The 27,977-nt window shown below is 38.1% G+C and overlaps 1 protein-coding gene, 1 long non-coding RNA gene and 1 pseudogene across 3 annotated transcripts; all 3 read right to left on the bottom strand.

Annotated features, from left to right (window-relative positions):
- The window catches only part of LOC122070329, a 36,371-nt pseudogene extending 25,076 nt beyond the window's left edge, over nucleotides 1-11,295 (bottom strand).
- Nucleotides 11,296-15,694: 4,399 nt separating this feature from the next.
- Nucleotides 15,695-22,319, bottom strand: LOC122070337. Of its 2 annotated transcripts, none has more exons than XR_006137744.1 (4): nucleotides 21,994-22,319; nucleotides 21,786-21,849; nucleotides 21,498-21,649; nucleotides 15,695-16,193 (listed from the first exon to the last, which is right to left on the bottom strand). It is a non-coding gene; the product is annotated as an uncharacterized LOC122070337 (long non-coding RNA). The 2 variants fall into 2 exon arrangements; XR_006137743.1 differs by having other exon boundaries at nucleotides 21,786-21,884.
- An 891-nt stretch (nucleotides 22,320-23,210) lies between these two features.
- On the bottom strand, nucleotides 23,211-24,346 carry LOC122070327. Its single transcript, XM_042634460.1, has 2 exons — nucleotides 23,884-24,346; nucleotides 23,211-23,795 (listed from the first exon to the last, which is right to left on the bottom strand). The coding sequence occupies exons 1-2, from the start codon at nucleotides 24,094-24,096 to the stop codon at nucleotides 23,409-23,411; spliced, it is 600 nt and encodes a 199-aa protein (XP_042490394.1). The 5' UTR covers nucleotides 24,097-24,346; the 3' UTR covers nucleotides 23,211-23,408.
- Between the last annotated feature and the right edge of the window lie 3,631 nt (nucleotides 24,347-27,977).

Here is a 27,977-nt window from a genome sequence, read left to right on the forward strand (position 1 = left end):
TGGATGATGTCCTCATCAAATCAGCATCAGCCTATGTCAAAACCGATACGGATGAGTCCTATACTGATTACTTAAACCATGTCCTCCTGCAATAATGCCATTTTTGTAATTAATAAATGTAGTGCTTAAATTGATTCTGTAAAAGGCCTTCCAAACACTGTTCCTGATCTTTTCGTGTTCCAGAATTGATCTTAGTAGGAATAGAATCAAAATATCAATTTTGTCTAAGATTGACTCCCACGAAGCAGGAGTGCAACCAAACATAGCCCAAAATTTACCCAATTCACGATAGGCTAGACTGTTTTTCCCAATATCCTAAATTTATTTTTTAGATTTGCCTCTTGGATGATTATAGAAACAAATTTGATATATATATGCATATTTGTTGTAATAATTGGTTTTATGGGTTTTAGGAAAAGTGTCAGTTACCAAGCAGACCCTAAGGGATTTAATGATCTTTGTAATTCTCTTGAACCTTCTCTCTATTGTTATAAATAAAGAGGGCTAGTGTCATATGGGACACAAGTCATTTTCCCATTCAACATGGTATCAGAGCCATAGGATCCGAAACCCTAAGGGTTCTCCCTCTTCCCCATCTCTTTGCCTCTTTCTCATTTCTCTCTCTCTCCCAGTGCCTCCTTCATTTGCACCTCCTTCCATCTCTCTTCATCTGCTTCTCTCTCGTGGTGGGAGCTTCTTAAACCACCAAGAGGGTTTCTAGCCTCCACCCATAACCTTTTTTTATCATTTTTTCATGGTCTTCTCCCTGAGAACATTTTTTCCTTGCCGGTATGCTTTTTCCCCATTCGATGCTCTATCGTTTTGATGTTTGTTGCGATTGGTGCCTCTTATCCTTGTAGTGGTATGTACTGACCACTTTTTCGTTTGAGGTCTCTGTTCTAGAGCTATCCCCAAAATCGTTTTCTCAAGGTTTTACCCTTTATCGATTTTTAGGTTTTCTAGTTTTTTCTAGTTATTTTTGTGCTTTCTCTATCTCCAGCTAGTGTCTCTTCTATTTGCACAGTCCCCTTGAGTAGCAACCATGTCTACCAGCTCATCTGCTTCTACTGGCAGAGACACCACAGCTCTTCCTACCTTTCCTCCTTGTGCTATCAAGCTTGATGACACAAACTACCTTATGTGGTCAAGCTCGGTCTGCATCTCCGTCAAGTCCCGTGGCTATTATGGGTACCTCACTGGAACCACGAATCATTTGACCATCGGTACTAAGATTGACAAGTGGGAGTGCGTCAACTCTCTGGTTATGGCCTTGTCAACTCTATGTTGCCACAGCTTTCGCGCAGCTATCTCCTCCTTAACTCCGCTACGAAAATCTAGAAGTCTGTCTAGGATATCTATTCTCAAGCAGGGAATGATGCTTAGGTCTTTGAGCTTCGCCAGAAGGTTCGTGATCTGAGGCAAAGAGGGCTCACTCTGCCACAATACTACTATAAGTTGCAGACACTATAGACTAAGTTGGATTTCTAGGAGGAGCATACTCCTTCCACCCCTAAAGATGTCACCAAGTTTCAAAAGCAAGAGGACAAGATCAAGGTCTATGACTTTCTGGCAGGTCTGAATTTGGAGTTTGATCAATTGCGGTTCTAGGTTTTGAATCACGACCCCTTTCCTACCTTGGGTCAAGCCTATGTTGTGATCCAACTTGAGGACAGTCAACATACCACTATGCTTCCACAGCAAGCTGCCACTTCTACTAAGAGATCTGCACTTGTTTTTGGCACTCAGTCCCTTAGTCCAGCCCCACAGTGTGGTGGCTCCTCTACCAAGACTCCAATGAAGTGCGATTACTGTAGGAAGAAGCGTCACACCAAGGAGCACTACTGGAAGCTTCATGGTCATCCTGTTAATACATCTGGAAAAGGGCGAGGGAAGGGTCGTGCCAGTACTTCTGGGCAGGCCAACCATACTGAGAGCCCTAATTCTGACATTGCTCTTAGCTCCTCAGTAGCCTCGCTATCATCTGACGAGCTTACTGCCCTCCGTCGCCTCTTGACATATCCAGACTCTCTTGCACCTTCCATTGCGAGCTCTACTCATTCCACCCCTTCTGGGTCATATATCTCTTTTTGTGGCCATACTATGTCTATCCCTTCTACCCCTTGGATTATAGACTCAGGGGCTTCTGATCATATGGTAGGCCGCTTGTCTCTTTTTTCACAGTACACTACTTATCCTAATCCTAGTAATAGTAAGGTCAAATTGGACTTATTCCAGTATTCTGGGGAAGGGCTCTGTTAGCTGTACCCCCTCTTTATCCCTTTCTACTGTATTGCATGTTCCTTCTTTTCCCACTACCATTTTGTCCATTAGTAGTTTTACTTCCAATCTTAATTGCAAAGTCACATTTTTCCCGTCTCATTGTGTTTTTCAGGATCTGGTGACAAAGGCAACGATTAGCTCTGGTAGCGTACTTAGTGGCTTGCATCTGCTTGATGATGCCCGACATTGGTCTCTGGTCAGGCTCTTCAAGCATCTTCTACATCACCTCGTCACCTCCCCTCTCTGAGTTACTGCAGTGGCATCGTCGGTTGGACATCCCCCTTTGGGAACTTTAGCCAAAGCTTTTCCTTCCTTTAAAAACTGTAATTCAATTCAGTTTTTTTGGGAGGCATGTGTTTTGGACAAACAAACTCAAATCACTTATTCTGTTTCTGGAAATAAAAGTGCCACTCCTTTTTCATTGAAACATTCTGATATTTGGGGTCCATCCCACTATGTGTCTGTTAATGGATATCGGTGGTTTGTCTCTTTTATTCATTGTCATTTTCGGACTACTTGGGTTTATACGATACAAACCAAGGGCGAGACCTTCTATTGCTTTTAGTAGTTTCACCACATGGTTCAGACTCAATTCGGTGCTACCATTAAGATCCTTCGAAGCGACAATGGCCAAGAATACTTTGAAGGGTCCTTTCAAGCTTACCTTTTTAATCATGGGATGATTCATCAGACTAGTTGTGTGGATACTCCAACTCAGAATGGAGTTGTTGAGCGAAAGAATTGCCACATTTGTGAGGTAGCACACTCTCTTATGTTTGAGATGCATGTTCCTCCCTAGTACTGGAGCGAGGCAATTCTCTCTGCTGCCTTTCTTATCAACCGAATGCCTTCTCAGGTCCATGCCTTCTGCTCCCCTCTGAATCTTCTCCAAGGTTTCGTTGTTTTTCCTGTTCCTTCTAAAGTATTCAGTAGCTTTTGCTATGCTCGCGATCATCATCCTCATGGAAAGTTTGATCCTCGTGGTCTCCGATGCATTTTTCTAGGGTATGCTCCTACTCAGAAAGGCTATCGGTGTTATCATCCTCCTACTCAGCGTTGGTTTGTGACTAGGGATATTGTCTTCCACGAATCTGCATCATACTACACTGCAACACCTCTTCAGGGAGAGTCTCCTTTTATTGTGGAAGATGTGTCGCGGTCTCTACCGTCTCTTGAAATTGTTATCCCTGCTTGTATCCCGTTTCCGGGGGAGTGTGACACTCCTTCGCCTCGGCCAGAGATACGTGTGTATAGTCATAGAGAGCAGACTCAGACCACTACACATCTAGCATCTACCCTACCATGCCAATCGTCTCCTCTCGAACCTGATCTTGTCCCCTTGGCCCTGATAATTCTCCTTTTCCTTCTGTTGATCAGTCTCTTGAGTTGCCTATTGTTGTTCGTAAAGGCATTAGGTCTTGTACTTTACATCCTATTGCTAAAACTGTTTCTTATGACTCACTCTCTCCTTCCTACTATAGTTTTGCGTCTTCTCTTTCCTCTATGTCCATTCTTCATACCTGGCAGGATGCGAGTGCAGACTCATAATGGCAAGCAGCTATGGTTGAAGAGATGCAAGCTCTAAAGAAGAATGACACATGGGATATGGTGTCTTCCCTCACAAAAGAAGACAGTTGGGTGTAAGTGGGTCTTCACAGTAAAATAGAAGGCTGATGGTACAGTGGATCGGTACAAGGCCAGACTTGTTGCCAAATGCTTCACACAGACTTATGAGATTGACTACCAAGAGACTTTTGCTCCAGTTGCTAAACTGAACACAATTCATGTCATCTTGGCTTGTGCCACCAACGTAGATTGGGATCTCCAGCAGTTAGATGTGAAGAATGCCCCTTCCTTCATAGGGAACTTGAGGAGGAAGTGTATATGGACATTCCTCCTGGGTTCACTTGCTCCAAAACCCAAAGGAAGGTATGCAAACTGAAGCATGCTCTGTATGGGCTGACGCAATCCCCTTATGCTTGGTTCGAACATTTCCATAAGGCTATGGTCGCTACAAGTTACTCTCAAAGCAATGCCGTCCATACTCTGTTCATCAAGAGATTTGGTGGGAAGATTGCTATTCTAATAGTCTATGTAGATGATATTGTTGTTACTGGTAATGATCTGGCAGAAATCTCTCACCTCAAGAGATACTTGAGTGAGGAATTCAAGATCAAATATCTAGGATAACTTCGTTACTTCCTCAACATTGAAGTTGTAAGGTTTACTCGTAGGATCTACTTATCTCAGCGGAAGTATATGATTAATCTTCTCTCTGAGACAGGCATGTTGGGGTGTAAACCGGAAGACACTCCTACTGAAGCTAATGGTCAACTGAGTAGTAAGGAAGGTGATCCTGTGGACAAGGGGAAATATCAAAGATTAGTGGGGCAGTTGATCTATCTCTCTCATACACGCCCTCACATAGCATTTGCCGCCAACCAGGTTAGTCAGTACATGCATGATCCCTACTCGACTCACATGGAAAGTTGTTATGCGTATTCTCCGGTACTTGAAATCTGCCCCAGGACATGGCATCATTTTTTCTCCTCATGATCACCTTAGGGTGGAGGCCTTCACAAATGCGGATTGGGCAGATTCCCCTGATAACTGCAGGTCTACTGCTGGTTATTGCACCTTTGTTGGTGGTAACCTTGTTATATGGCGAAGCAAGAAGCAAGCCATGGTTGCCCGCTCAAGTGCTGAAGCAGAGTTCCGTGCTATGGCACATGGCATTTGTGAGCTCCTACGGCTTCATGGTCTTCTCACTGATTTGGTTGTTCCTGCTACCCTTCCTATAAAGCTCTTTTGTGACAGCAAATCTGCCATTAGCATTGCTCACAACCCTGTCCAGCATGATCGAACCAAGCATGTGGAGATCGATCAACATTTCATCAAAAAGAAACTGGATATGGGCCTTGTCACTGTGCCTTTTGTTCCCAGTAATGAACAACTAGCTGATGTATTTACTAAAGGTCTTACTAGCAAGATGTTTCATCCTATTATCTGTAAGTTGGGCATATGTTATATCTATGCACCAACTTGAGGGGAAGTATTGTAATAATGGGTTTTATAGGTTTTAGGGAAAGTGTCAGTTACCAAACGAACCCTAAGGGGTTTAATGGTCTTTGTAATTCTCTAGAACCTTCTATCTATTGTTATAAATAAAGAGGGCTAGTGTCATATGAGACACAAATCATTACCCCATTCAACAATATCCAATTGAAAAAATTCAATCAAATTCCCATCACAGCCACAATTTTTTTTTTTTTTGGTCCTTTTTTCTTTTCTTTTATTAATTTTGCTTCAGCAGACTACTAGGGGTGTGTGTGTGGTGTGTGTGTGTGTGTGTGTGTGATCATAAACCAGACCAGTACACCAAAATATAGGATTGATGTATCAAAGCACCCGAGATCATTCTCCTTATTTATATCATTTCCCGGTCTTTTACCTCTTCATGGAAAACTCCCCACAGAAGACATTGAATTTAGGTTTCACTCTGAATTTACCCACTGTTTTATGAGGAAACTATGTTGCAGTGATTACCCTAAATGAAAATATTTGACAAACTTCATGTGGATATGTCACAAGGGTCAAGTGACTGAACCTTCAGCCAGCTAGATAACAGAAAAATACACCAGTGACTCCATAAGGAACAGAACCCCCTATATTTCAGCCCCGTAATACAGTCCCACAAAAAGAACTTACAGAATCTGCTTAATGAAGCAATCTATGTATATTGATAAGAACAACTGAGGAAATAAATATTAAGAAACTTAACCCCACCAGAGATTCTGCCAAAATTTTAAATTCATTACCTGACAAACATCATATCAGTAATATTCAAACCGGGAAGGACGCTGCTAATGGGTTTACAAAGAGAATGCAAGGTATATTGCTAGCAACTAAGAATCCAAACTTGAAAGTAATATGATATCATCCAAGGTACAGTTGGCAAGTAAAATTATAACTATTTTACCAAAAAAGTAGCAGGATTAAGAAGTTTAGGTGCCCATATGGTCCATGATCAACATATTCATTTGAAAGAAATAGACTTATTCCATAATACAGTCAAACATTTTACACGCACTCAATAATTATTGTGTAACCATATCTTCGCATAAGGGTAAACATTACTCATAAAGATAAAATTCAGAAAAAAAATGAAATCAGGAGTTTATCATTGACATCAACTACATATGCATCACACATTTTTAAATATGTAGAGGAAAAATGCTAATCCCATGCAAGGGTTTATGAAGGATGTCACGTATTATCAGCTTTGCCTGCGTGTTGTTATGCTCATGAGTCATGAGTAGAATTCAAGTCAGTTAAATATTTCAGTAAACATCATATATTGGATTACACACCAGAAGAATCTCCAACTCCAAAATCATGCCTAATAATCCATCCTTTACTCGTTCCCAACACAATGACATCATTCCCAGCAGCCATGCATGTAATAACACCATGCCCCTTTGCAGCATATCTTTCAAGGAGATCTACTGAAAATGCGTGCCTCCCCGAATCCATATTCAAAATTGAGATATCTCTATCCTAGTAGATGGCACAAAATCTTTGGAAAATAAGCATAAACTAGATTTCTTATTTTAACAAAAATTACTACAAGAGAAAGTATATATGTATTATAACAGTCAGAGAACCAAATATCTACTGTGTAAGACAATAATGACACCATAAACATCAGAAAGCAGTAGTTAATAATTTGAAATCAATCACTAAATTACTTTTTTAATGCCCAAGACATGATAAATCAACATTTCAAATATATCAATGCATGGATAAGTTGATGAGAAAAAAAAACAAATCCCCAAAATATAGCATTATTTTTAAACTTTAAAAAAATTATATCAACTGAAGATGTAGTCTAATGATTTACCTATCAAATCTCAATAGTAGTCGTATTTGATTGGATGAAATTGTTGCATACACATAAATGATCCCATGTTACCATGTATCTTTTTGTCTCGGGGAAGGTGGGGTGGGAAAGTGGGAAATTGAGCACCCCATGTTAGAAAGGTGGATGGACAGCGGACCTCGGCACACCGGTTAGGTTGCTCCATTGCGACCTAGTGGTCGTGTGTTCGAGTCAGAACAGCCTCTACGCAAAGGGTGGGTAACGCTACATACATTATGACCTTCCCCAGACCCCACAATTCCGGGTACGTCCTTTTTTTTTATGTTAGAAAGGTGGATGGAAGGAATAGTAAAGTGGAGAAAAGCGCAACTTTTCCACCCCATTGCTTGTTTAGTTGGCTTGGGAAAATCGCACTTTACCATACCACCCCATGGCATGTTTGGAAGGACTAAATGCACATTAGTTTTGTTAATACTATCATCATAAATAAGCTTATAAGCATGTGATTGCACAAAGAGATGTTAATGCATTTACAGATTGAACACTTCCTCTTGTTCTGACTGAAGCTAGTTGTTAGTTCATTAAGTCTTCTAACCCTGCCACCAAAGAAATCTCAACACCCCATCTCTTAGGCAGAGATTCTTGAGCTGAATTTCCATCTTGAGGAACTATGGTTTAACTTTATTCAAACATACTCAAAGCTAATTAGTAACAAACACTATACACAAAATTAATGAAGCAACAACACTTCCACTAGACATTGTCATTTTTACAGTTACGCATTAAATTAAATTTCAGTGGAAACAGAATTAGAAATATACAGATAAAGGAAGCAGAAATTGTTGATACATAAATATTAAAATTAAAAAAGTTCAAATCGATTGTTCCATGAGAAAACAATGATGACAAAACAAATCCGATTTGGGCTTTCAGCCATTTGAAAAACCAAACAAACTCCATTACCAGCCCAGCCACACCAACAATATATGCCTCATAAAAAATAAAAAATAAAAAAGAAGAAGAGAGAGCAACCCAATGCACGAGGCTCCCGCCACTACAGGGTCTGGGAGGGGCCAATGTACATAGAAACCCCTACTTCGCAGGAGAGGCTGTTTCCAAGATTCCTCATAGAAACAATGAACAGAAAAATTCAAAACCCTGCACAACCCTTTCCTTGTAAAAGAGGGGGGGAAAAGAGACAAAATTCTAACAGAGGTAAGAAGGAAAAATTAGACAGCATTTTATTATACAAGGAAAGAGACTAAGATGTGAATCCGCCAAAAAATAAAAATAAAGAAAGTAATCATTCATGGGGATCCAATGCCCTTGATCTTCCACTGTGAGAACGCACAGAAGCAAGAACAGGCCTGTTTTTTAAGTTTTCAAGCAACAATCCCAGTAAGCAAAGATAGGCAACACAACCTCAGAAGTCCAAAAAAGAAAATTTGCAGAGAAGTACTTTAGAAGTAGGAGGCTGGACAAAAGTCCAACCTCATAGATGCAGAGGAAGAGTAATCTCTCCTTTCAGAACTTTAGAGGTCCAAAAAGCAGAGGTTAGCAAAATTGATGCAGAAGAATAGTAATCTCTCCTTTCAGAACTTTAGAGGCCCAAAAAAGCAGAGGTTAGCAAAATGGATGCAATGGAAGAGTAATCTCTCCTTTCAGAACTTTAAAGGGCCAAAAAAAGTAGAGGTTGGCAAATTGGCTGGTTGGTGGAAATTCTTCTTTGCGGAAGATGAGTGGCCTTGGAAACCAGAAAGAAACCTTTGTTTGCAGTGGAGGAAAACCAGAGGGGAAGAGAGAGAAACATTAGAATAAAAGTAAAGGAACAGAGCTCGCATTTATAGCCTGCAAGAGATAATCACACCAAGAGAAACGATAGTATGGAAAACCTTTTTCACTTGTGGGGGCATTTTTTTTACATTGTTATTGTGATTTTGCAATGGGTCAAGAAAGAAACGGAAGAGGAAACCAGAGAAAAACGTCGAAAGAGTTTGGATACCAAGAAAAGACGAACGACACGGATTAGTAAAATGAACAGCTTCGTTTCTAAAATCAGAAGCCAAATTGGAACCGCTGCTGGTTACCTCTGGCCGGAGATCACACCCTTTTTTTAGAATAATATTGGGAAAATTGTTCCGGTATGAGTATAGCGTCCCATGGACCCAACCCACTATTCTCCAGATAATTAAACGGGGCTCCGAGAATATCTCCATGCATCTACTTCTACATAACCTCAATTTTCAGTTGACAACAACCCCATTAACCAGTTCTAAATCTTAACCTCTCAATCATAATTCGGAAGGAGGATACCTATTAGATCATTCGTAATGCTCCCAATGTAATGGCAAAGAAACCCATCAAATATTCAATTAGATATAAACAAGATAATTCGCAGTTGAACTAATTCCATTACAAGAAACTTCAGAGGGGATTTGCAGACACAGAATGACACACAAACCTGTAATTGAACAGCAAAAAAAATCAAAAAATAAAAAATAAAATAAAGAGAAATGTCACGAAGAGAAGAATAAGATTCACAGAGTAATATCGTACCAATCAGATTATCGAAATCTGCACTTGCAGTTCCGGTGGGAATGTGGGATTTCCCGTAGTGCCAGTCGTGAGCCAGGACGAATATAGTTTTACCGTTTATGCTCGGCCGGCGAGCGGCAGTTCATAGGAGTGAGCAGTCCGGCCAAACCCAAATTCTGGACGCAGCTCAATCCTGGCCCAACCCAAACAAAGAAGCAGCCGAAATTCGTTTCCAGTCCAGCCCTGCGGCTACAATTCTGCCCCCTTACGCACAAAACGTTTTCAATTATAATCCAACGGCTGTGAATGCTAGGTCCTTCAAACCCCTTTTTGCCCCCATTAAACAATCATTTGGATCCAGATCTGACCCGATAGAAGCGCCCTCCATCATCTCTCAAATCCTGTTTCCATCAATGTTGATGCCTTTATGCACACTTTTATTGTCTTCCGTGCTAGTGTAGGGGTCATGCGACCAAGCAATGATCTTTTGTCCTATATATAACTATGGGGATCAAACATGTTTTAGGTAGTTTTCAGGTTGATATTGATTTACTATGGGTTTCATATCAATTTCGGGCTAGTTTTTTATGTTTGGTGCAGTCCAATTTTCAACCGATTCCATAATACCCCAAATTAAAGATAGCCCAATAAGGATATAGTTCTATTCATTTTGGGATTTTTCAAACGGTTTGACCTACTGGATTTAAGGTGTCACACCTAGCGGTTGGATCAGTACAAAAATCCTCTGCGGGGAGGCAGTGAGGATCCAATAGCTGGGGTGCATGTCGAGACCCTTCCAGCCATTGAATCCTCACTACCACTCACCACTCATTGCGAAGGATCTGAGTTCGTTGGATCATGCTTGAAAGAGTCATGTGGGTTCATCTGTTTGTAACCAACCAATCAGGTTAATTTAGAATTGCAACCTCACTTGTTTAAGGTAAGCTCTGAGTTGGGTGTTAGGCTACTAATTTTGGAACTAAGGTTTACTTAATCAAATCCATTAAACCCACTGAACTAACACAGAGAGAAATTAGAAGTCAAAACATGATCGCCAGTAAAGGATCATAGCATAGTCAGCAAAACTGAACTAGCCCAATCTAGAGGTCCCTCCCCCTTGCTTTTTTTTTTTTGCAGGAAGATTACAGAGCTATTGGTCAGATGATCCTACATAGTACATGTCCACCAATAGTAGCATCTTCCTCATATCCAATTAATTCAACAAAGAGAAAGGGAAAGGTTGGAGATGGAAGCTTCAATAACAAGCAGGACATTATCTATTCTAGAAAACCCGGAGATATAGTATACATTACCAATCCATAAAGAAAGTCCACAAACGAAAACGAGATAAACGAAAATGAAAATAACATGAAAGGACAAGGTAAAGAGGAAAATAAGTCCAGAGATAGATCCTGGTCTGCTTTAGTTTAGAAATCTTACCAGCGAGGATCGAACTCTGAGAGAGAGAGAGAGAGAGAGAGAGAGAGAGAGAGAGAGAGAGAGACAGACCTTCCAACTAAGAGATATGTATCGAAACCTCGATCTCTTTCAGATCGAGCAAATTTTGTGGCAGATCCAATAGATTTTGTTGCAGATCGAGAAGATCACGGTTCTCTGTTGGAGATCGAGAAGATCAAGCTTCTCTGTTGCAAATCGAGAAGTCTATTGCAGATCGATCAAGCTTCTCTGTTGCAGATCGATCAAGCAGATTGATCTTCAACTTTCTTCTAGATGCTCACAGGTTCTTCGAAAACTCACTCTGGTAGATGGAGATTGAGGAGGATGAGAAATCCATGAGAAGAGGAGAATGACGCTTGATCAGTTATGGCCAACGACGGAAGCTTAAGACAGAGCCGTATGATGCTGAAGTCTCACGTACGGTTCCCTGAGAAGGGAGTGGCTACCTAATGGAGGTTCGACAAATGGTCTCAAAACCCAATAATTTTCCGACGACAATCAGTCAATGAGTGAAAATTTTACGAACAAAATAGAGAGTAAATTTGTCAGGCTCTTTTTCGGGAAACGCAAGGGTTTAGGTAAAGTTTTACTCAACGTAAATTTTATGAAGTTCTAAACAAACAAAGTACGTAAAATTTTAGGACTCACGCTTTCTTAATAAACCCTCTTGATACTCTTGTGTACCTTTATAACAATTAGGTGAATGGGAATGAGTCTAGGGAAACTCGGTCCGTGGTCTACTTTATTATATTTGCCACATGGCGCTTCAGGAAGGGTTCAGATTTTAGTTGCGGGTAGGTCTCATTATTTATTCCGTGTACAAGTTCCAGCCTGATCTGATTCGGCATATTCATAAATAAATAAAAGGAAGTGGAAAGACAACCGGACAACCCTGGACCCTTGACGGTGCAAGGAGAAAAATGTGCATTCAGGGTAGAGTTTTTTTTTTTTATTATTATTATTAAATCATTCAAGGTAGAGTTATAAAATTAAATTGGTAACCCCAATTTTAACACGTGACCAATACATTGTGTTTTATTCCAATTCACTGGTAGAGATCATTCAACTGGCATGCAAATCAAACCGTAGGAATTCTCTAAATACAATTGAGGAGTTTTTCATGACGTTTCTTGTCCTTAATATATTAGACTTCTTGATTGATGAATAAGAAATCTGCGGATGACAATATCAAAGGTGGATAAAATTTTGAATTTTGAACTAAAATTTTTCTTGTATCAATTTTTTTTTTCCTTTAACACAAATCTGATTTTTAGCCCCCTTCTATTTTTCTTTTTCCTGAATATTTATGCAAAGTACAAGGATATGGGTTGGAAATGGCTACTTATTTCATCTGCATCCTTGCAGCTAACACGATGTATCAAATTAGTTATGATTCCGTATGTGATGTAAGTAACTCTTTATTCCTGGTAATGAAGGTTTCTTTTGCTTAAAAACTGTTGGATGTGCTATCCTTTTTTTGCCAAAAATATTATGTGAAATTAGGGTGCCCTAAAATAAGTATGCAAGTTTGTAGTACAAATGTTAAAGTTAATTTTGAAAATATTGAATCCATCAGAGATGTGCCATTACTACAAGAGGTGGCAATTTATAACTGTTGTATAAAGAGGACAACGTCTCTACAACTACTACATATCATACATTAAATACAAATTAAATTTATACGATGTATTGGGTAGGTGACTTCATGTACATTTTTAGAGGAGCTCAAGGTGATGTATTAGAAGCTACATTAGAGAGATTTTAAGCCTTGTTCTTAGGAGAAGGTGGTGCCTGCTCCAAGGTTTTATGAAAATCAGAATCGGGAATCGAATTGGTGAGTGCTGATTGGCTGGAATCGGTTGAAATCTGATCAGAATTTGCCAGATCGGTCACAGCCGAATTGATCTTTCTAATTCCCATTTTTAAAACATTGCTCTGCTCCTATCAATTTGTGTTGCAGAGAATTTCTCCAAAAGTAATGTTGAAAGTGATGGAATGAGAGTATGGTTTTAACTTGTTGGCAGTCTTTTTTTCCCATTACAAATCTCATTAGCTCATACAAAACTATATTCAGTAATTTTTGAGAGTCTAGGTATGCCACTAGTTCCAGGAAAGTCAGGCAGCATACCTAACCTTTTTTTCTTTTTTTGATAAAATAAATCTGATACACCATTCGGGTCCTAGTGCTGCCTTCGTAACTACAAAAAGAGAACCATGCACATTGCATTTTTATAAGGCCAAGTTTGTAAGACCAAACACCTTATGGATAAACTTATGGAATTATTAGAATTTTATTTTTGGGATTTGAAAAATCGGATTGGATAGGCCTTCCAACCAATCTGGATTCGATCGATTAGGTATTGAAATTAGGGTAGTGGTTTTTGTTTTTGCTAATCTCTATTGTTTAGGATTGATCTGGATCTTGATTCTCATTTTTTAAATATTCGTTTAAATATTCGCCCTATCTGGATTTGAACAGTTTGATGAGGAAAATATACTTGAGAAGTAATTATCAAACATTTTTAGCAATGTTTTATGTCCTCAAGAGGCCCCTGAACTCACACACAAGGGCCCCCCGAGGAGGGGCACGATAGTCATTGCAAGCCCTTGTGTCTCTAGCACAAGGCCTCTCATGGACAGAAAACTTTGTCCCAACATGAGGAATTATCACTCCCCTCCCTTGAACTTTGGGAAAATATCAAGTTCCCCCACGGTTTTTGAAATAATTCACTCTCCTCCCCCCAAATCAGAAGATTCTATCACTCCATAGTGAGTGATAATTTCTATTGTTAAGTGCCTAATAATTTTTTTCAAATACCCAAACTACCCCTTTAATAAATCGATGAAAAGAAAGAAGAGGGAGTCAGTCCCTCTTACAACCTAGTCTTCTTCCAACGAGAAGAACTTGGCCATCGCTGCTCACCTTCGTCATTCACTGGGAAGACAAAGGTGACTCTCCTTTTTAACCGTTGCTGCTCACCGAAGCCCTCTCAGTCGAAGCCCCAAGAGTCATATCCATGTAAGGATAGAAACCAAGCCTTTCTCCATTCTTCTTTGCCAATTGAATCAATCCTTGTATTTGTTTTGCATCTGCCCCTATCGATTTACAAATTCAGTGATTACCTAAAATGGGGGGAAAAAAATTAAAGCTTGAATTTTTCCTGTCATAGAAGAAAATGGGAAATCAAAGAAGAAGAAAGTTTGTTAATTGGGTACCTGTGAGTGTAAGGCAGTGGCTTTTCCTCTAATCTGATTGAATGGCTTCTTCTCAATGAGATTACGGGAAAGAACGACAACTGGAGCAAACACACCTTTTCCTTCATGAACGTCCTTCATAACTGGCTTAGCCACACCAACCCATCTAGATACTGACTTTGCAAGGGCTGTGTAATCTTCACCAACAAAGGGAGTCCCCTAGCTTCCATGGAAAGAAGAAGGAAGAAGACCTGTTTTGAACCCAGTTGTAAGAGGGATGGGTGCCCTCTTCTTTCTTTTCATCGATTTATTAGAGGGGTAGTTTGTGTATTTGAAAAAAATTATTAGGCACTTAAACAGTAGAAACTAACACACACTAACTAGTGATAGAATCTTCTGATTTGGGGGAGAGGAGTGAATTATTTCAAAAACCGTGGGGAATTCATGAGAGGGGAGTGATAATTCCTCTCCCAACATTTATATAAAAAGAGAAGAAAAGAACTCTCACTGGTTGTGCGCACACATGGGCATCAACAGGGGTAATATTTTTTAGATTTCATAGGGTGAGAGAGTCATTTTCGCCTCCCTCTGTGTTTGAGCACAGAGACCGCACCAGGAACGTTCATTTCCCCATAAAACAAATATTTCCTTTGTGTCATTGACTAATAGACATAGACACCCCTATATATCCCATAGCATCCCCTATTTCATACCCATAGCCTCTTCTCTAGTAATACATATATGATGCCTCATCCAATTTGGCGTCCTCTAAATTGCTGACCCTGTGTCCCCTTTAACATGTTTGAAACCATAAGGGGGCGTTTGGTTCAAACTATCCATCAGACCAGATTCCAGGGATTCAGGATTCTGGATCTAACTCATATAAATGAGTTTCTTTGGAATAATTTCCTTTTGGTAAAAAAACTGATTGGTTACCCTGATTTTCTCACTTGATTCTAAGTAGAAAACTATTTGGTTACCCTGATTCTGGCCATTGATTCTGAGTGTAAAACTGTTTGGTTACCTTTGAGTCTTTGAACCCATGTTCTGTTGGAAAAAAAAAATTTCCCAAAAACAAAACCAAAAACTAAAATTTGTTCCACACATGTACTTTATTTTTAATTTTTTTTCTTTTTCTTTTTTATGGTAATATGTGAAAAAAAAAAGAGTGGAACTCGTGAACTATAAGTCTAATAGTGTAGTGCAGTAATTTATTTTTTTTTATTTTTTTTGTAAATTGAAGAGGACAAAAAGAAAAAAATTACAAGGCATGATTTTAGTTTATGTAATCGAAATAGGTATCATGTATCATATACTTCAGATCTGAAAATTGCCCAAACCAGTGCATGATTTGGTTTATGGAGATAGATATGCTTCAAAGTGGGTAAAAACAATAGTCTTCAATGACTTATACAAGTAATATAGGTCCTTAGGACCAAATGAGAGAAGAAGCATGTAAAGGTATAATATAGTACTGAGTTCAGCCAGGTACTAGTAAATGATAATTAAGTCTTTCTATCCAAAAAAAAAAAAAAATAATGAACTCAATATCATTACAATGGCTTCGGACTTTTCTTTTCCAAAAAATTCCAAAAAAGTTCATCCTACATTTTTGTTTAAATCAAACTTCTTGACTGCGTGAAGAACATCTCTCAACATCCTCATATGAGCCTCCAATTCTTTTATTTGCACCATTCAAGTATCCTTTGATATAGTCTAATGAAGGGGAAGGAGATGATGAAGTTGAGGTTTCCGAGCATAGGGACCTAGGTGGAGTCTGGTAAGTATCACAACTTGGGCTTGAACTTGATATCCATTCGAACATTCCACAACCTTTGTTTTCAACCTATAAAACAAATATAATCATCTTATAAGAATACAAGGAAATAAACATTCAAATCTTAAACATCTGAAAAAAAATAAAATAAAATAAAATAAAAATTTTAAGAAATTCATAGCCCAGTTGATTGTGGACAACACCAAAAATATCGATCATAATTTGCACTTGTTTTCAAAGTTCTGACCTTATACTGACCGTTCCCACACTCACACATCTTAAGATGGTCAACCCACATGAAGAAGGGGCAATTCATTGAACATTTAAAAAATTTTCTTCCAACATGTGACCCTGACTTAGAAGTGAAAACCGAGTGATCTTTCCCACAGTAATCACACTTTGCAACAGCACAAGCGGACATATTCGATGTCATTTGTAAATTAACACAAACATTTTCAAGAGAGGAAATATGCATAGAAAATACTATTAAGTACGCCCCTCATCTGAGTGTGATGGACAAAAAATAAGAGACTTCAATGGCACAAATTTTATACCTCCTAAACAAGAATTGAAACTGATATACAATGGTGGGAAAGGAAAGAAATAAAAGAAAAAAAATGTGATCAAGATTCACCTCATCTGTGTTCTTCAATTGTTGCATGCACCTGTCTCCATCACTTATCATGAGGAAGGTTATAAGGACAAAGAGTGTTAAATACATGCCATTTCTGCTCTGTCTCACCAATTTTCTCAATGGAGTAATCTGGGTCACCTATGCGCCCCCTATTTATACCATACCAAAGAACCCAAAATATTATGACAAATAAGAATGATGTTGTCCATACTTAAACCTTGAAATCATTCAGAGAGGAACATACAGAGAACCATTGTCTTAATATTTCTTAAGACTACATGCCACCATTGTCACAGACTTGACATAACATCAAGTTACATCTACCAAACAGATGCATTTTCTATTAAAAAAAACCATTGTCTTAGAATGTCCAAACACTTCCTTTTGTCACCTCAATTCTTCTCAATCTCTGGCAAGTACATCTCAAGCAGATTTCTCCTATCTTCTACTCTTGTTTCCAAGAAGATAATGGCAGAATTCTTCTTGGCCATGAAATATTCCTTGGCCTTAAACTTTTGTTGAAAATTGAGGTTTGGAATGGCATCAACAGCATCTATAATTGTTCTCCCAAATTCAGACTGAGATTCACTCATTACCATCTTTTTGATTGAGTTAGCAATTGATTTCAATGGACTTACCACCTTTTCAGCTGCACCCTTCTTCCTATTTTCTCTACCACTGTTGACGGACCCACGAGGTCTTCCTCGAGAACGACTGGTACTACCAATGGGAATGGAAGGAACACTTTCTTCAGGTTCAATAGGTTCATAGTCAACACCATCACTGTTCCCTATTCCCTCAACCTGAGTACCAGTCACGTCCATCATAACTTCAGTGGCAGCTTCAGAGGGGAATGTTAAATCATTCCCAGTTGTCATCTCTTTCCTTAGCAAAGCTCTAACTTCAAGGTGAATTGGGAGCACACTATGTTCCTTCCAATACTTTTGTTCTTTTTTCTAGCAATATAAAAGACAATGTCAATGTGCTTATGTTTTAAGTAAGAAAAAAAAAACACAATTATATAGAAATTATAATTTAAAAAATTCCATTATACCCTATAGTCATTCCAGAAGTGTTGAGGAGCATAAAATCTCATATCAGATGCATTCCAACCCAATCCACTTTGCTTTTGTAGGTCACCCAATGCTCTAAGCCTTTGCTTCCAAATTCGGAAGTGGTTTCTCACTTGTTCACAGTCGTAACTAGTGAATAATTTCTCTTTTAGTTGGTTGGCAATTTCAATGAACTGCTCTTCTTTCAGTCCATTATCTCCACTCTTACCACTCTTGTACTGCTTCAATACACACACCAATTTGTAATGAGAAACGGCACTAGGCCATGAAACAATGTCCCTTGACCTACTATTAGAATCTCCTGTTGGTTCCATCACATCAAAACTAACAAAATAAACCATAATACAATACAATGTGAGTATATTTCATAAATACCAAGTAATAATAACAATTATTAATTGAGGAATCCATAAACCTAGCATTGCAATTTAGTTAATAGTCCATATACATGCATCCCACAACACATTATTTTAAAACCAAGTAATAATAACAATTACTAATTGGGAAATCCATAAACCTAGCATTGCAATTCAGTTTATAGTCCACATACATGCATCCCACAACACAAAATTTTAAACCAAGTATGTTTAAGTTATACAGTCATCCCAAACCATGCAAAAAAATTAAAATTGTCCACATCAGAAATACATTCCAAATAGATAATCAATCAATAGCAAATATTTCAGTTCATAAATACTCAATCTGAGTAGGACAAATCATCTGCCACCCAATCAGCCCACATCTGGTCAGTAATTTGTTCTCGAAATAGATCCCAATCACCATTCTCCTGCACATGATCCTCTCCATCAGAACTATCGTCTTCAACATCATCATTTACTTGGTGAGGGGTATATTGGGTATTAGTACTATCTTCTTCACCCTCTTCATCATCTTCATCAAGCCATCGCTCTTCTTCTTCAACATTATTCTGTGTAAGAATGTGGTTGTGCAACAACACACATGCCAACACAATTCTTGCTTATGTTTTGAAAGGATATTCTAGTTGGTTTTTCAAGATCTTGAATCTTGACTTCAGGAGGCCAAATGAACGTTTAATCACGTTTCTTAATTGTGAATGTCTTAGGTTAAACAATTCCTTTTTATCACTTGGTGGCTGATCACAATTTCTCCACTCTTTTAGATGGTATCGAACGTTTAGATATGACCGTAAGAACCCCGCTTGGTTAGCATACCCAGCATCAACGAGATAATATTTACCTCGTGGCACCACCAATTTTCCGTCACTGTCTCTCTGCAATGCATTGTCTAAGATTCGAGCATCTGATGCTGACCCTTCCCAACCAGAAAGAATGTAAGTATATTTCATATCAAAGTCACAGGCAGCAAGAATATTTTAGGAAATATCACCCTTCCTATCACGGAACCTCGGATGGTCGCTTAGATGCACTCACGCAGGGATATGGGATCCATCTATGGCTCCGATGCAGTCCTTGAAATAAGGGTAAAATCTTCCTTCATTACTTGTTATTCGATGATGTGCTGCGACACTTGGAGGTTTCAATAGTATCGGATACAATTTAATGATTGCACCCAATACAAGGTTAAAGTACCGACTTATAGTCTCACCAGAATGTCCAAACTTGTGTACAATGACGCGATTTTTAACATTGTGTCCTACTGTCTGTAGAAACATAACTAGTTGTTCATTCACTTGCACAGATCTGCTATCCCTCAATAGACCTTTCTCCCTAATCAAATGACTTAAATTGAAAAAAGCCCTCTTGCATAACCTTATTTGTTCTTGACAGGTTTTATCACTGTGACCGATAATTCTCTCTCTCTTAATAATACAGCGTAGGGATTCACAACGGTATGGCTCTTTGTTCAGATATTTTTTGATATACTGGTCTACTGCTATAACAATAGCAGTTGCAGCAAAGATTATGATTTTCCTTCGCCTCTTGTAGCCATCATCAAACTCCATTGTAAAAATAAATCTACATTTAAATTAAACAAATAATAAATTGCTGATCATGATTAATTAAAATGTTATTTTATAATTTTTTAATACAGACACTCAAACCCATCATTAGTAAACTTCCAGTGTTTACCAATCATAAAAGTGATAATGGGATAGAAAGATCCAATATTCAGTCACATATTGTTGTTCATTCAAGCAACATTCAATGAATAATTTCATTGCAAACAGAGCATCAATAGGAAAAGAATAGCAACAGAAAATCTACTGAAATGTAAATTCCCAAACTTTGATTCACAAATCACTATCAATATTGAGGACAGACAAAGCAACCACTTCCTTCCATAAACATACAAAGCAACACTAAATCCATGCGATTTTTCAACTTATTTGACAACCATGACAAGAGTTCCTATTAGAAAGTGATTGTCTAAAGTGAAATGGGTTTGATGAGAATTCAAGACAGAATTTTGGCTCAGTAATCTTATTATCAATGGGCAGAGCTCAGGCATAGGCTCCAGATCTAATAGGCTAGTGCACCCCCTTAAACCCATCCCAAAGGACCCAAACCCATCCAATTGCCCAAACCATGAACCTGCTTAATTACAAATGGATGAAGCATGGACATGCCTATCCCAGCCCATTTAACAATCAGGTAGGTCCAGGCTGGCCATATAGATTGAATCCCCCAGATCAATCTAACACTAATAGTGGCCATTGTCTCTTTACTCCAAAAATAATTAAGGTTTTTGTGAAAAAAGACAATAAATAAGGGATAACCGAATGAAGAAGAAAAGGGTAAAAGCAACAGTACTTTGAAACTCCTGGCTAGGAGTAAGACACCAATGTATGGATGGCATCATTCAGAAAATAAAGTACCAGATTACCAGTACAATCTCATTTGTTTTTCCCTCTATATTAAATGGGTAGATATTCAATAACATGAAAGATATGCGTTGATACTTCAAACCTGATCACTGACATACCTCAGAACAACTGATGCAACTCAAAACATATTTGTACCTTTAAAGAGAGACACAATCTACTAAACGGGAGCTTTTGACTTTGGTTTGGGTATCTAAAGGATGGGCCATAATAATGAAAACAACTATGTTGATCTTAGGCTCAGGCGAATCTTCCAGTAGTACCACACAGATGTTCTGTTTTAACTGCCACTGCTGCCGCTACTACAGCAGAGACCCATAGATTATGGACATTTTAATGGAGCAGATGTCCACAAGGTGTTGCTGTCTTCTTCAAATGACATCTTCTCTTTCTAATGGTTATTCCCTTTATTGGTGAACAGAGAATAAAAAAAAAAAACCTATTCTGGTTGTCTGAACTATGCAACATCATGGGAAGATGTAAAATTTGCTATTTTTTAAAAGACACATCTCTTAAAAGTGTGACAAAATAGGAAGACATTTCATGAATTTATACACAAACTACTTCTATTTGTAGAAATATATATATATTGGAATAAAAATACCTGCCACGGTTACTTCATGAATCAATCCATTAACAAGGATTCTAAAACATGGAACCTAAACAACTATCATGCAAAACCCAAATGCTGAAAATCTATCAACATCAACAACGGTAGACAATGAAACGAAATAGAACTGATAAACTTCCAAATCCCACACAAACATAATATAAATGGTTGTGATTAGTAGAATTTTAAAGGATAAAAGTCAAAAAAATCATTACACAAAAAAGGAAATGACCTATTTGATGCAGAACCTCCTTTAGCTACTACAGAGAACTTGCTGGTCTTGTGGAGTCTTGAATCTTCCTTTTGTTTTGGAGGGAATTGGTTAGACACTTCAATGGCAAAGTTTTCGGCTCAGAGGAATAAGGCAAATCAGAGCAAAGAAACCTGCATACAACAAAAACAAGTTATCCGAGAGAGGAGTAGAAGCAAAGGGGGGAAATAACTGTTATGCTATATCTGAAACTTCAAATCCCCAAATTAGGGTTTCAGATCTTCGATTGAAGAGGATAACGGACCATACCGCAGACTTCAGATGGATTTTGCACTACCCTCGGCAGCCGATCGTCTAAGCCAAATGTGTAAACCTTACACAGTGAAATAGAAACCTAAGAGGCAAACCCTAGATATGAAGGTAACAACATAAAAATTAAAAACCTAAGCTCAATAATATGAGTAAAACACAGACGAAGAACAAGAAGAAGAAAACACATAAAGAGGATCAAACGCACCTTGAATACAGCAGAAGAAGATCTCACCTCGCGTTTTCACTTTCACCGGAGAGTGTCGATCGGCTTTTAGCGAATGAGGATAAAGTGAGGGAAAAACCTGATAAAAGTTGATTTACTCTGATTCTCTACCTTTTATATGAACCCTGGAATCCCTTGACTCGATTCCGGATTTACCTATTCAGGTTAATCCACTTGAGTCCTGGGTTTTAGTGTAAATGGGTGATTCAATTGAACACGCTGACTCCGGATCAGTTGCTTTAAAATATGAACCAAACGGTTTAATTTAAATGAGAACCTGAATCCCTGGAATCTGATCCGATGGATAATTCGAACCAAATGCCCCCTAAATGTATTAGAAAGATGGATTTGTAGATATGGAATTCAAACTTATACATGAACCACAGTATTTTGAAACTTGCCCTTTAGACCCATGCATTGCTAGCTTTTCCAGCCTCCACACTAGAGAAATCCTTAATATTTGCTTTAAAGATGAGTTGTTTTCTATCAAGACATCATGAATGCATGTGTTTTGGTGGATTATAAGGTTCACCTGGGTGTCAACAACAAATGTGTTCCACAAAAACCGGCCGTTTATAAAAAGTGGGAGACTTGCATGGTTTGGTCAGAGGAGTAAAAGTTATTTAAGATTGGCCTATCTATTTCATTATAGAGAGAGAGAGAGAGAGAGAGAGAGAGAGAGAGAGAGAGAGAGAGAGGTTGGTTCACATTATAAACATGGAAAAGGTTTCACGTTCAACCAAAAAGAAGATCATGGAAGCCTCGTAAAGTTCCAGGACATAACAGCCATGAGAAAGCTAATTATAATCTGAAGGAGATATCCATCAAATCACATCAATGAAAAAGACAGCATATAAGTAATCTAACGCACGAGGCTCTCCCTATTGTAGGCTTTCAGAGTTTAAGAAGGGCAAATAATGTAGTAACCTTAAAAATATATATATATATATATATATATACTTGTTTGGTTGTTTCACATAAGAAAAACAAAAAAAAAGAGATAGAAAGAGCAGGAAATATTCATATTAGTGAATGTGTGAATATTCGTGATCCGTGAATATGACATATAAATGAAGAGAGAGAAAATAGATGTCATCCATGGATCAGGGACATTCATATGCGTGAAAATTCATCCGACTCCGATATTCTTCTTTACTTGGAACTATTACTACTTTACCATATCAGAGGCAATCTATCCCTTGCACAACATCACATATATTCCTTTAATATTCACAATTCACATTACATAGTAGCAGTAGTAGAATAGAATTACACCCACTTATAACCAACATCAAACTTTTTATTCTATTTCTATTGATTTCTTCTTCTTCTTCTTCTTCTTCTTCTTCTTCTTCTTTGGCCATGGGTTAGAGAGATGATGAACAAACATTAAGGCCTCAATTAGTCCTTGCACACAACAGTCTATGCCTTTTGAACAGGGTTGGAACACCTTGGTCAGGTGGGTGCAAGAATTTGCAGCTGGGGCATACAGGGGACGACTTGCACAACATAACTAACATGTGACACCGCCGGCACACAGCTGCCACCATCTCCGGCTGATCAAGCTCCGTCGATAGCTCCGAACCGGTCGATCTATAAACCGGTTCACGTTTAGCCCAATTATCATCCGAATGGGTCTTGAGTGATTGGTCATAAGCTAGGTTGAGTTCCAAGTCTAAGCTCATATGTTTGGGACTACTATCACCATATGCCTCTGGACATTGCCTTGGATCCATAGAGGTTTTCTTCTGGGTCCTTGTGTTGTAGAAGTGTATCTTCCCTGACTGTAAACCCAATAAATAAGCCATTAAATTTGATGAAGAATCATATACGAATATTCCACTTTTGACATTTAAGGATCGATCTTATTACCTGGATATCGAGGCATCTTTGCCACTCAGAAGGCAAGGGCTTCTGTTCAAGGTGGAGCTCAATATCAAACAGTTTTGATGTCCTTCTTGAATTCTTCTCGAGATCCTCTTTGGCTTCTTCTACCTCTTCCCATCTCCTCTTTTTTGGTGAATTCTCAATCTGAGGAATCATTTTTCTCTGATTTGGAGAAACTGGGGTTTGAAATGAAACCATGGATATGAGATGAATCTCTCTCTCTCTCTCTCTCTGTGCAACTCTTTGGTGTGATGGACTGGTGAACCGAGCTGGTTATATAGATGACTGAGGATCTAATGAAGAAATTTAGGGGACATTAATAAGGGCCCACCTTTCGTGGAGCTTCTGCTCTTTCCAACTTGGCTACGTAGGTTCGCCTTAACTTCATGAACAGGTGAGTACTTACTACTGGGCATGCATGGGAGCATAAGGACTTGAATGAGTTATTGCAGGCGGTGAGGTTCATCTAGAGAGAGAAGAAAAAACCATGTAAGTTTGTAAGTAGAGGGGGGAGGTTGGAAAGAGGAATTAAATAGGGGAGAGCGGATACAGTTGAAGTATGCTTGAATGCATATCGATCTTCAATAACTCCAACTTCCACAATTGGCTCACCCAGAAAACTAGAACTTTAAAAGCTCTCAATACTCTTAAATCTTCTAGCTATTAAAACAACCATAACCCATGACCCTTGAATTAAATACTTCTCTCTCTCTCTCCCTCTCTCTCTCTCTCAATGGTTATGAGGATGAAGTGATTAACCATTCAATGTTGCTCCTCTCATCATCTGTGACAGTTTGACCACCAACCCAACACCCCTTCCCATATAACAGCTAAATTCTATTGGTGCTATCGTCATTGTTACTTCATGACTTTCAATTCATCTTTGTTGATTGTGTTCTATTCTTCTGGAACTCGGACCAGCTCACTGTATCAAACCGGCGAGGAGTTTGAAGAAAATGAAATCTAAAATGATATTAAAAGGAATGGAAATTGCAAATAAACAATCACACAACATGTAAGGATTTACATGGTTTGGTAAGATTATCTACATCCACAATAAATTGAGACGTACTTACTATTACTGGAGAACAGAGTTAGCCGCTCGTCCTCACACTTCTCTCTGATACAGAAAAAAGAACCTCGCTACAAATTTACAGTAAAACATACATAGATACATATTACTGAAATACCCATGTAACCCTAAAAAATTATCTCCATGGACTTGCCATGGCCCCACCTGTTCATCTAGATGTCTTTTAAAGAGTCCATTGAAATCAATCTACAAATACAAGCAACGAAATACAAGATTTCGTACCCCATCTCTTTCTCTTATAATTTTGATTGACCCAACTGTTGAAAGAGGTTAAACCCTCTTAGCATAACATTGTAAAATATATAAATCCAATTGTTCCTATTGTTCCATTTTCTTTAGTTATATTTCATAGATCAGTCCACATTTCGAACCACGAGGGCATTTGTCAGTTTAGGTGACAAATAGGGTTATTGGAAAAATTTGCGAATTAGGGTTATTAGACAACAAAAATATTTAGGTGGGTTAACTCAAGAAGGCAAGTTAGGGAAGGTTCAGGACAAAGTACGCAAGTCCCACTGACCATGTTTCTTACAAATTTTATTATCTAAATAGATGTAGGGTTTTGATAAATTTCATTTATGGAGACATATGATCCTCACCGTACATTATTTAAATGACCCTAGCCGTACCCCACCTACCAAATCAAATAGGGAGGGACCCTCTAAGTGGGCTTCACAGGTGACAAAAAACTGCTACTAACGTTTCTTTTTTCCCCAAGGTTACTTGTGTCTTAGCCCCTCAAGAGTTAAAAATCTAGTATGGTCTTCAGGGAAACATGGGAAGAGAGAGAGAGAGAGAGAGAGAAGGGGGGGGGGTGTTCATATCTCTACCAGCCTTCATTAACTCAACTTGAATACTCTTAAATGCAGAATTCAAGGATGTAGCATTGACAAGCCTCGCTTTCTACAAAACTTTTCTTCATGACTCACACCACCGGTTTATGTTTAATGCTCTCAACCTACTTCCCTCTTTCATTAAGAGCTTCTCTTTCTATCTGTGAGAACTCATTCAAAGCTCTCCTCTACGTAAGAGAATAAATGTTAAATTTACTCTCGTCTCCAAGTGGACCAAAACGGTATTTATCAGAATTCTCTTTAAAAATTTTTATTTCCTTCACTAACCTCATTGAAGTGATCTATCCATATGTTACAGTTACACCATACCTTAATTTAGATTCTAGGGACATGGAATCGGACCCACCATTTGGATTGGCCCTGCCAAGGTGATGTGTTGGTTCTTTGCATAGGGAAAGATTTTAAATGGATCCCACCCTCTTATGAATCGGACAGAGTTTAAACTTAATAACTAGGGATCAAGGCTAGAGAACCTCTTTTGGAAATTGAAACACACCTTTGAAGGTAACCCAAACTTGAAGCTAAGGCCCATTAGAGTTGATCATTGGTTTTTTGATAACCCTAAATTAACAGGGTACCCTTGAGCAAAATGAATTAATAAGTAAACAGGTCTACCAACAAAATTCAGCATTAAAAGGGTCATGAAGGAGTGAAGGACCACGAACTAATGATTTCTTGTGGCTCTACCAACTCTTATACTAATAAAAAAAAAAAAAGCCTTCATCAACTCTTGTCATTTTTTTTCCTAGAAAATCTTAACAATGTTGTTTGATAGCTTGTAGTCGTTTGGTCAGATCAGTTGGTGGAATCTAGTGCATTAGTAAATGTATGATTATATTTCCTTCCCTTAGGCTGCAAATGAGATTTATATTCCAAAAAGAATTCACATTATTGATCTAATGATCTTAATTCTGATTATTGGGATCATAAATGATCATTTAGAGTAGGTGGTAATTTAGGTTTCTTGTAGAAAATCTCCGTAGATTTTAAGTTTATCAAAAAAGAATGGAGGAAGTTTTCCTTCAACCATGGTCAAGGGATTCGTATGGTGTGCATTATGTAATGGGTATTGAGGAATAATACATGGATATTATCGACTTCATACTATAAGAGACAAAATTATGACCATTGATGGATGTACTTTTACTCCACTCACGATATAAAAAAAAAAAAAAACTCTCTCAGAAAGGGGAAAAAATGGGGAAATTTCAATACCTCCCTTGAGGTATTACATATAGTTTGATGCTCCCTGAAAAAAATATTTTTATACAATTGTATCAAAATATTTTGAAGTAATTAATGGATGTACTTTTCCTTCACCAAAAAAAAAGACTTTAGAAAATTTTCAATATTTCCCTTAAAATATTACATATAATTCTCCCTTACAAAAATATTTTTGCTCAATTATACCCAAATACTTGAAAGTACACCACAAAATTTTCCATGTTCTTAAATTCCTTACCCCTTTTGAAATAGTGGGCCTATGTGAATTTGTTTAAAGTCAACTCAAATCAAATGATCCTACCCGTTCTCTCATTCCCCATTTGCTAATTGCACATTCACCTGATCAAATGTCTTTAGAAATTAGAGTGGCAGGTATACTCAAGTCAACAGCAAATTAGGACCATTAGATATGAAGACTTTATTTTCCATCCAACTTAGGAGATAACCATTTCTGATGGACCCACCACTGAAATTTTACCAGGATTGCCCCGATAGCCATCTACGCTACAGTTTAAATATTTATTTGAGTGATCTATTGCAATCGAGCCCAGAAAAATGGCATAATGTAATATTCTAAGGGCAATGTTGGAAAATAAAAAAGAGAAGGGGAGAAAAGGTTGGGAAATTTAGAAATATGGGTATAAATGTTTTTGGCAAGGAAAGTATCAGTAATTATTGATAAAATGTCGGGGAGATATTTAGGGGAGAGTGTTGGAGGACTGATAAAAGAAAAGAACAAAGAGGGTATCTATTGTTATTAAGTTAGGAAATTGCATACTTGTGAGGTGTAAGCTTGAAAGCCAAGATATGTATATAAATCAGTTTTGTGATTACTCATTCAATGAATGAAATCAAAAGAAGATTTTTGGGTTCAACAAAAAAATTAAAAAAAATTAAAAAAAATTAAA

This window comes from Macadamia integrifolia, unplaced genomic scaffold, assembly GCF_013358625.1.
Source record: "Macadamia integrifolia cultivar HAES 741 unplaced genomic scaffold, SCU_Mint_v3 scaffold890, whole genome shotgun sequence".
In the NCBI taxonomy this organism is placed as follows: Eukaryota; Viridiplantae; Streptophyta; class Magnoliopsida; order Proteales; family Proteaceae; genus Macadamia; species Macadamia integrifolia.

Bases quoted from the DNA above. Each gene is read 5' to 3' on its own strand.
- LOC122070327 (XM_042634460.1), bottom strand. From the start codon at position 24,096: ATGGTTTCATTTCAAACCCCAGTTTCTCCAAATCAGAGAAAAATGATT. The intron at 23,796-23,883 runs GTAATAAGATCG...TTGGGTTTACAG, and splicing joins AAAGATGCCTCGATATCCAG to TCAGGGAAGATACACTTCTA.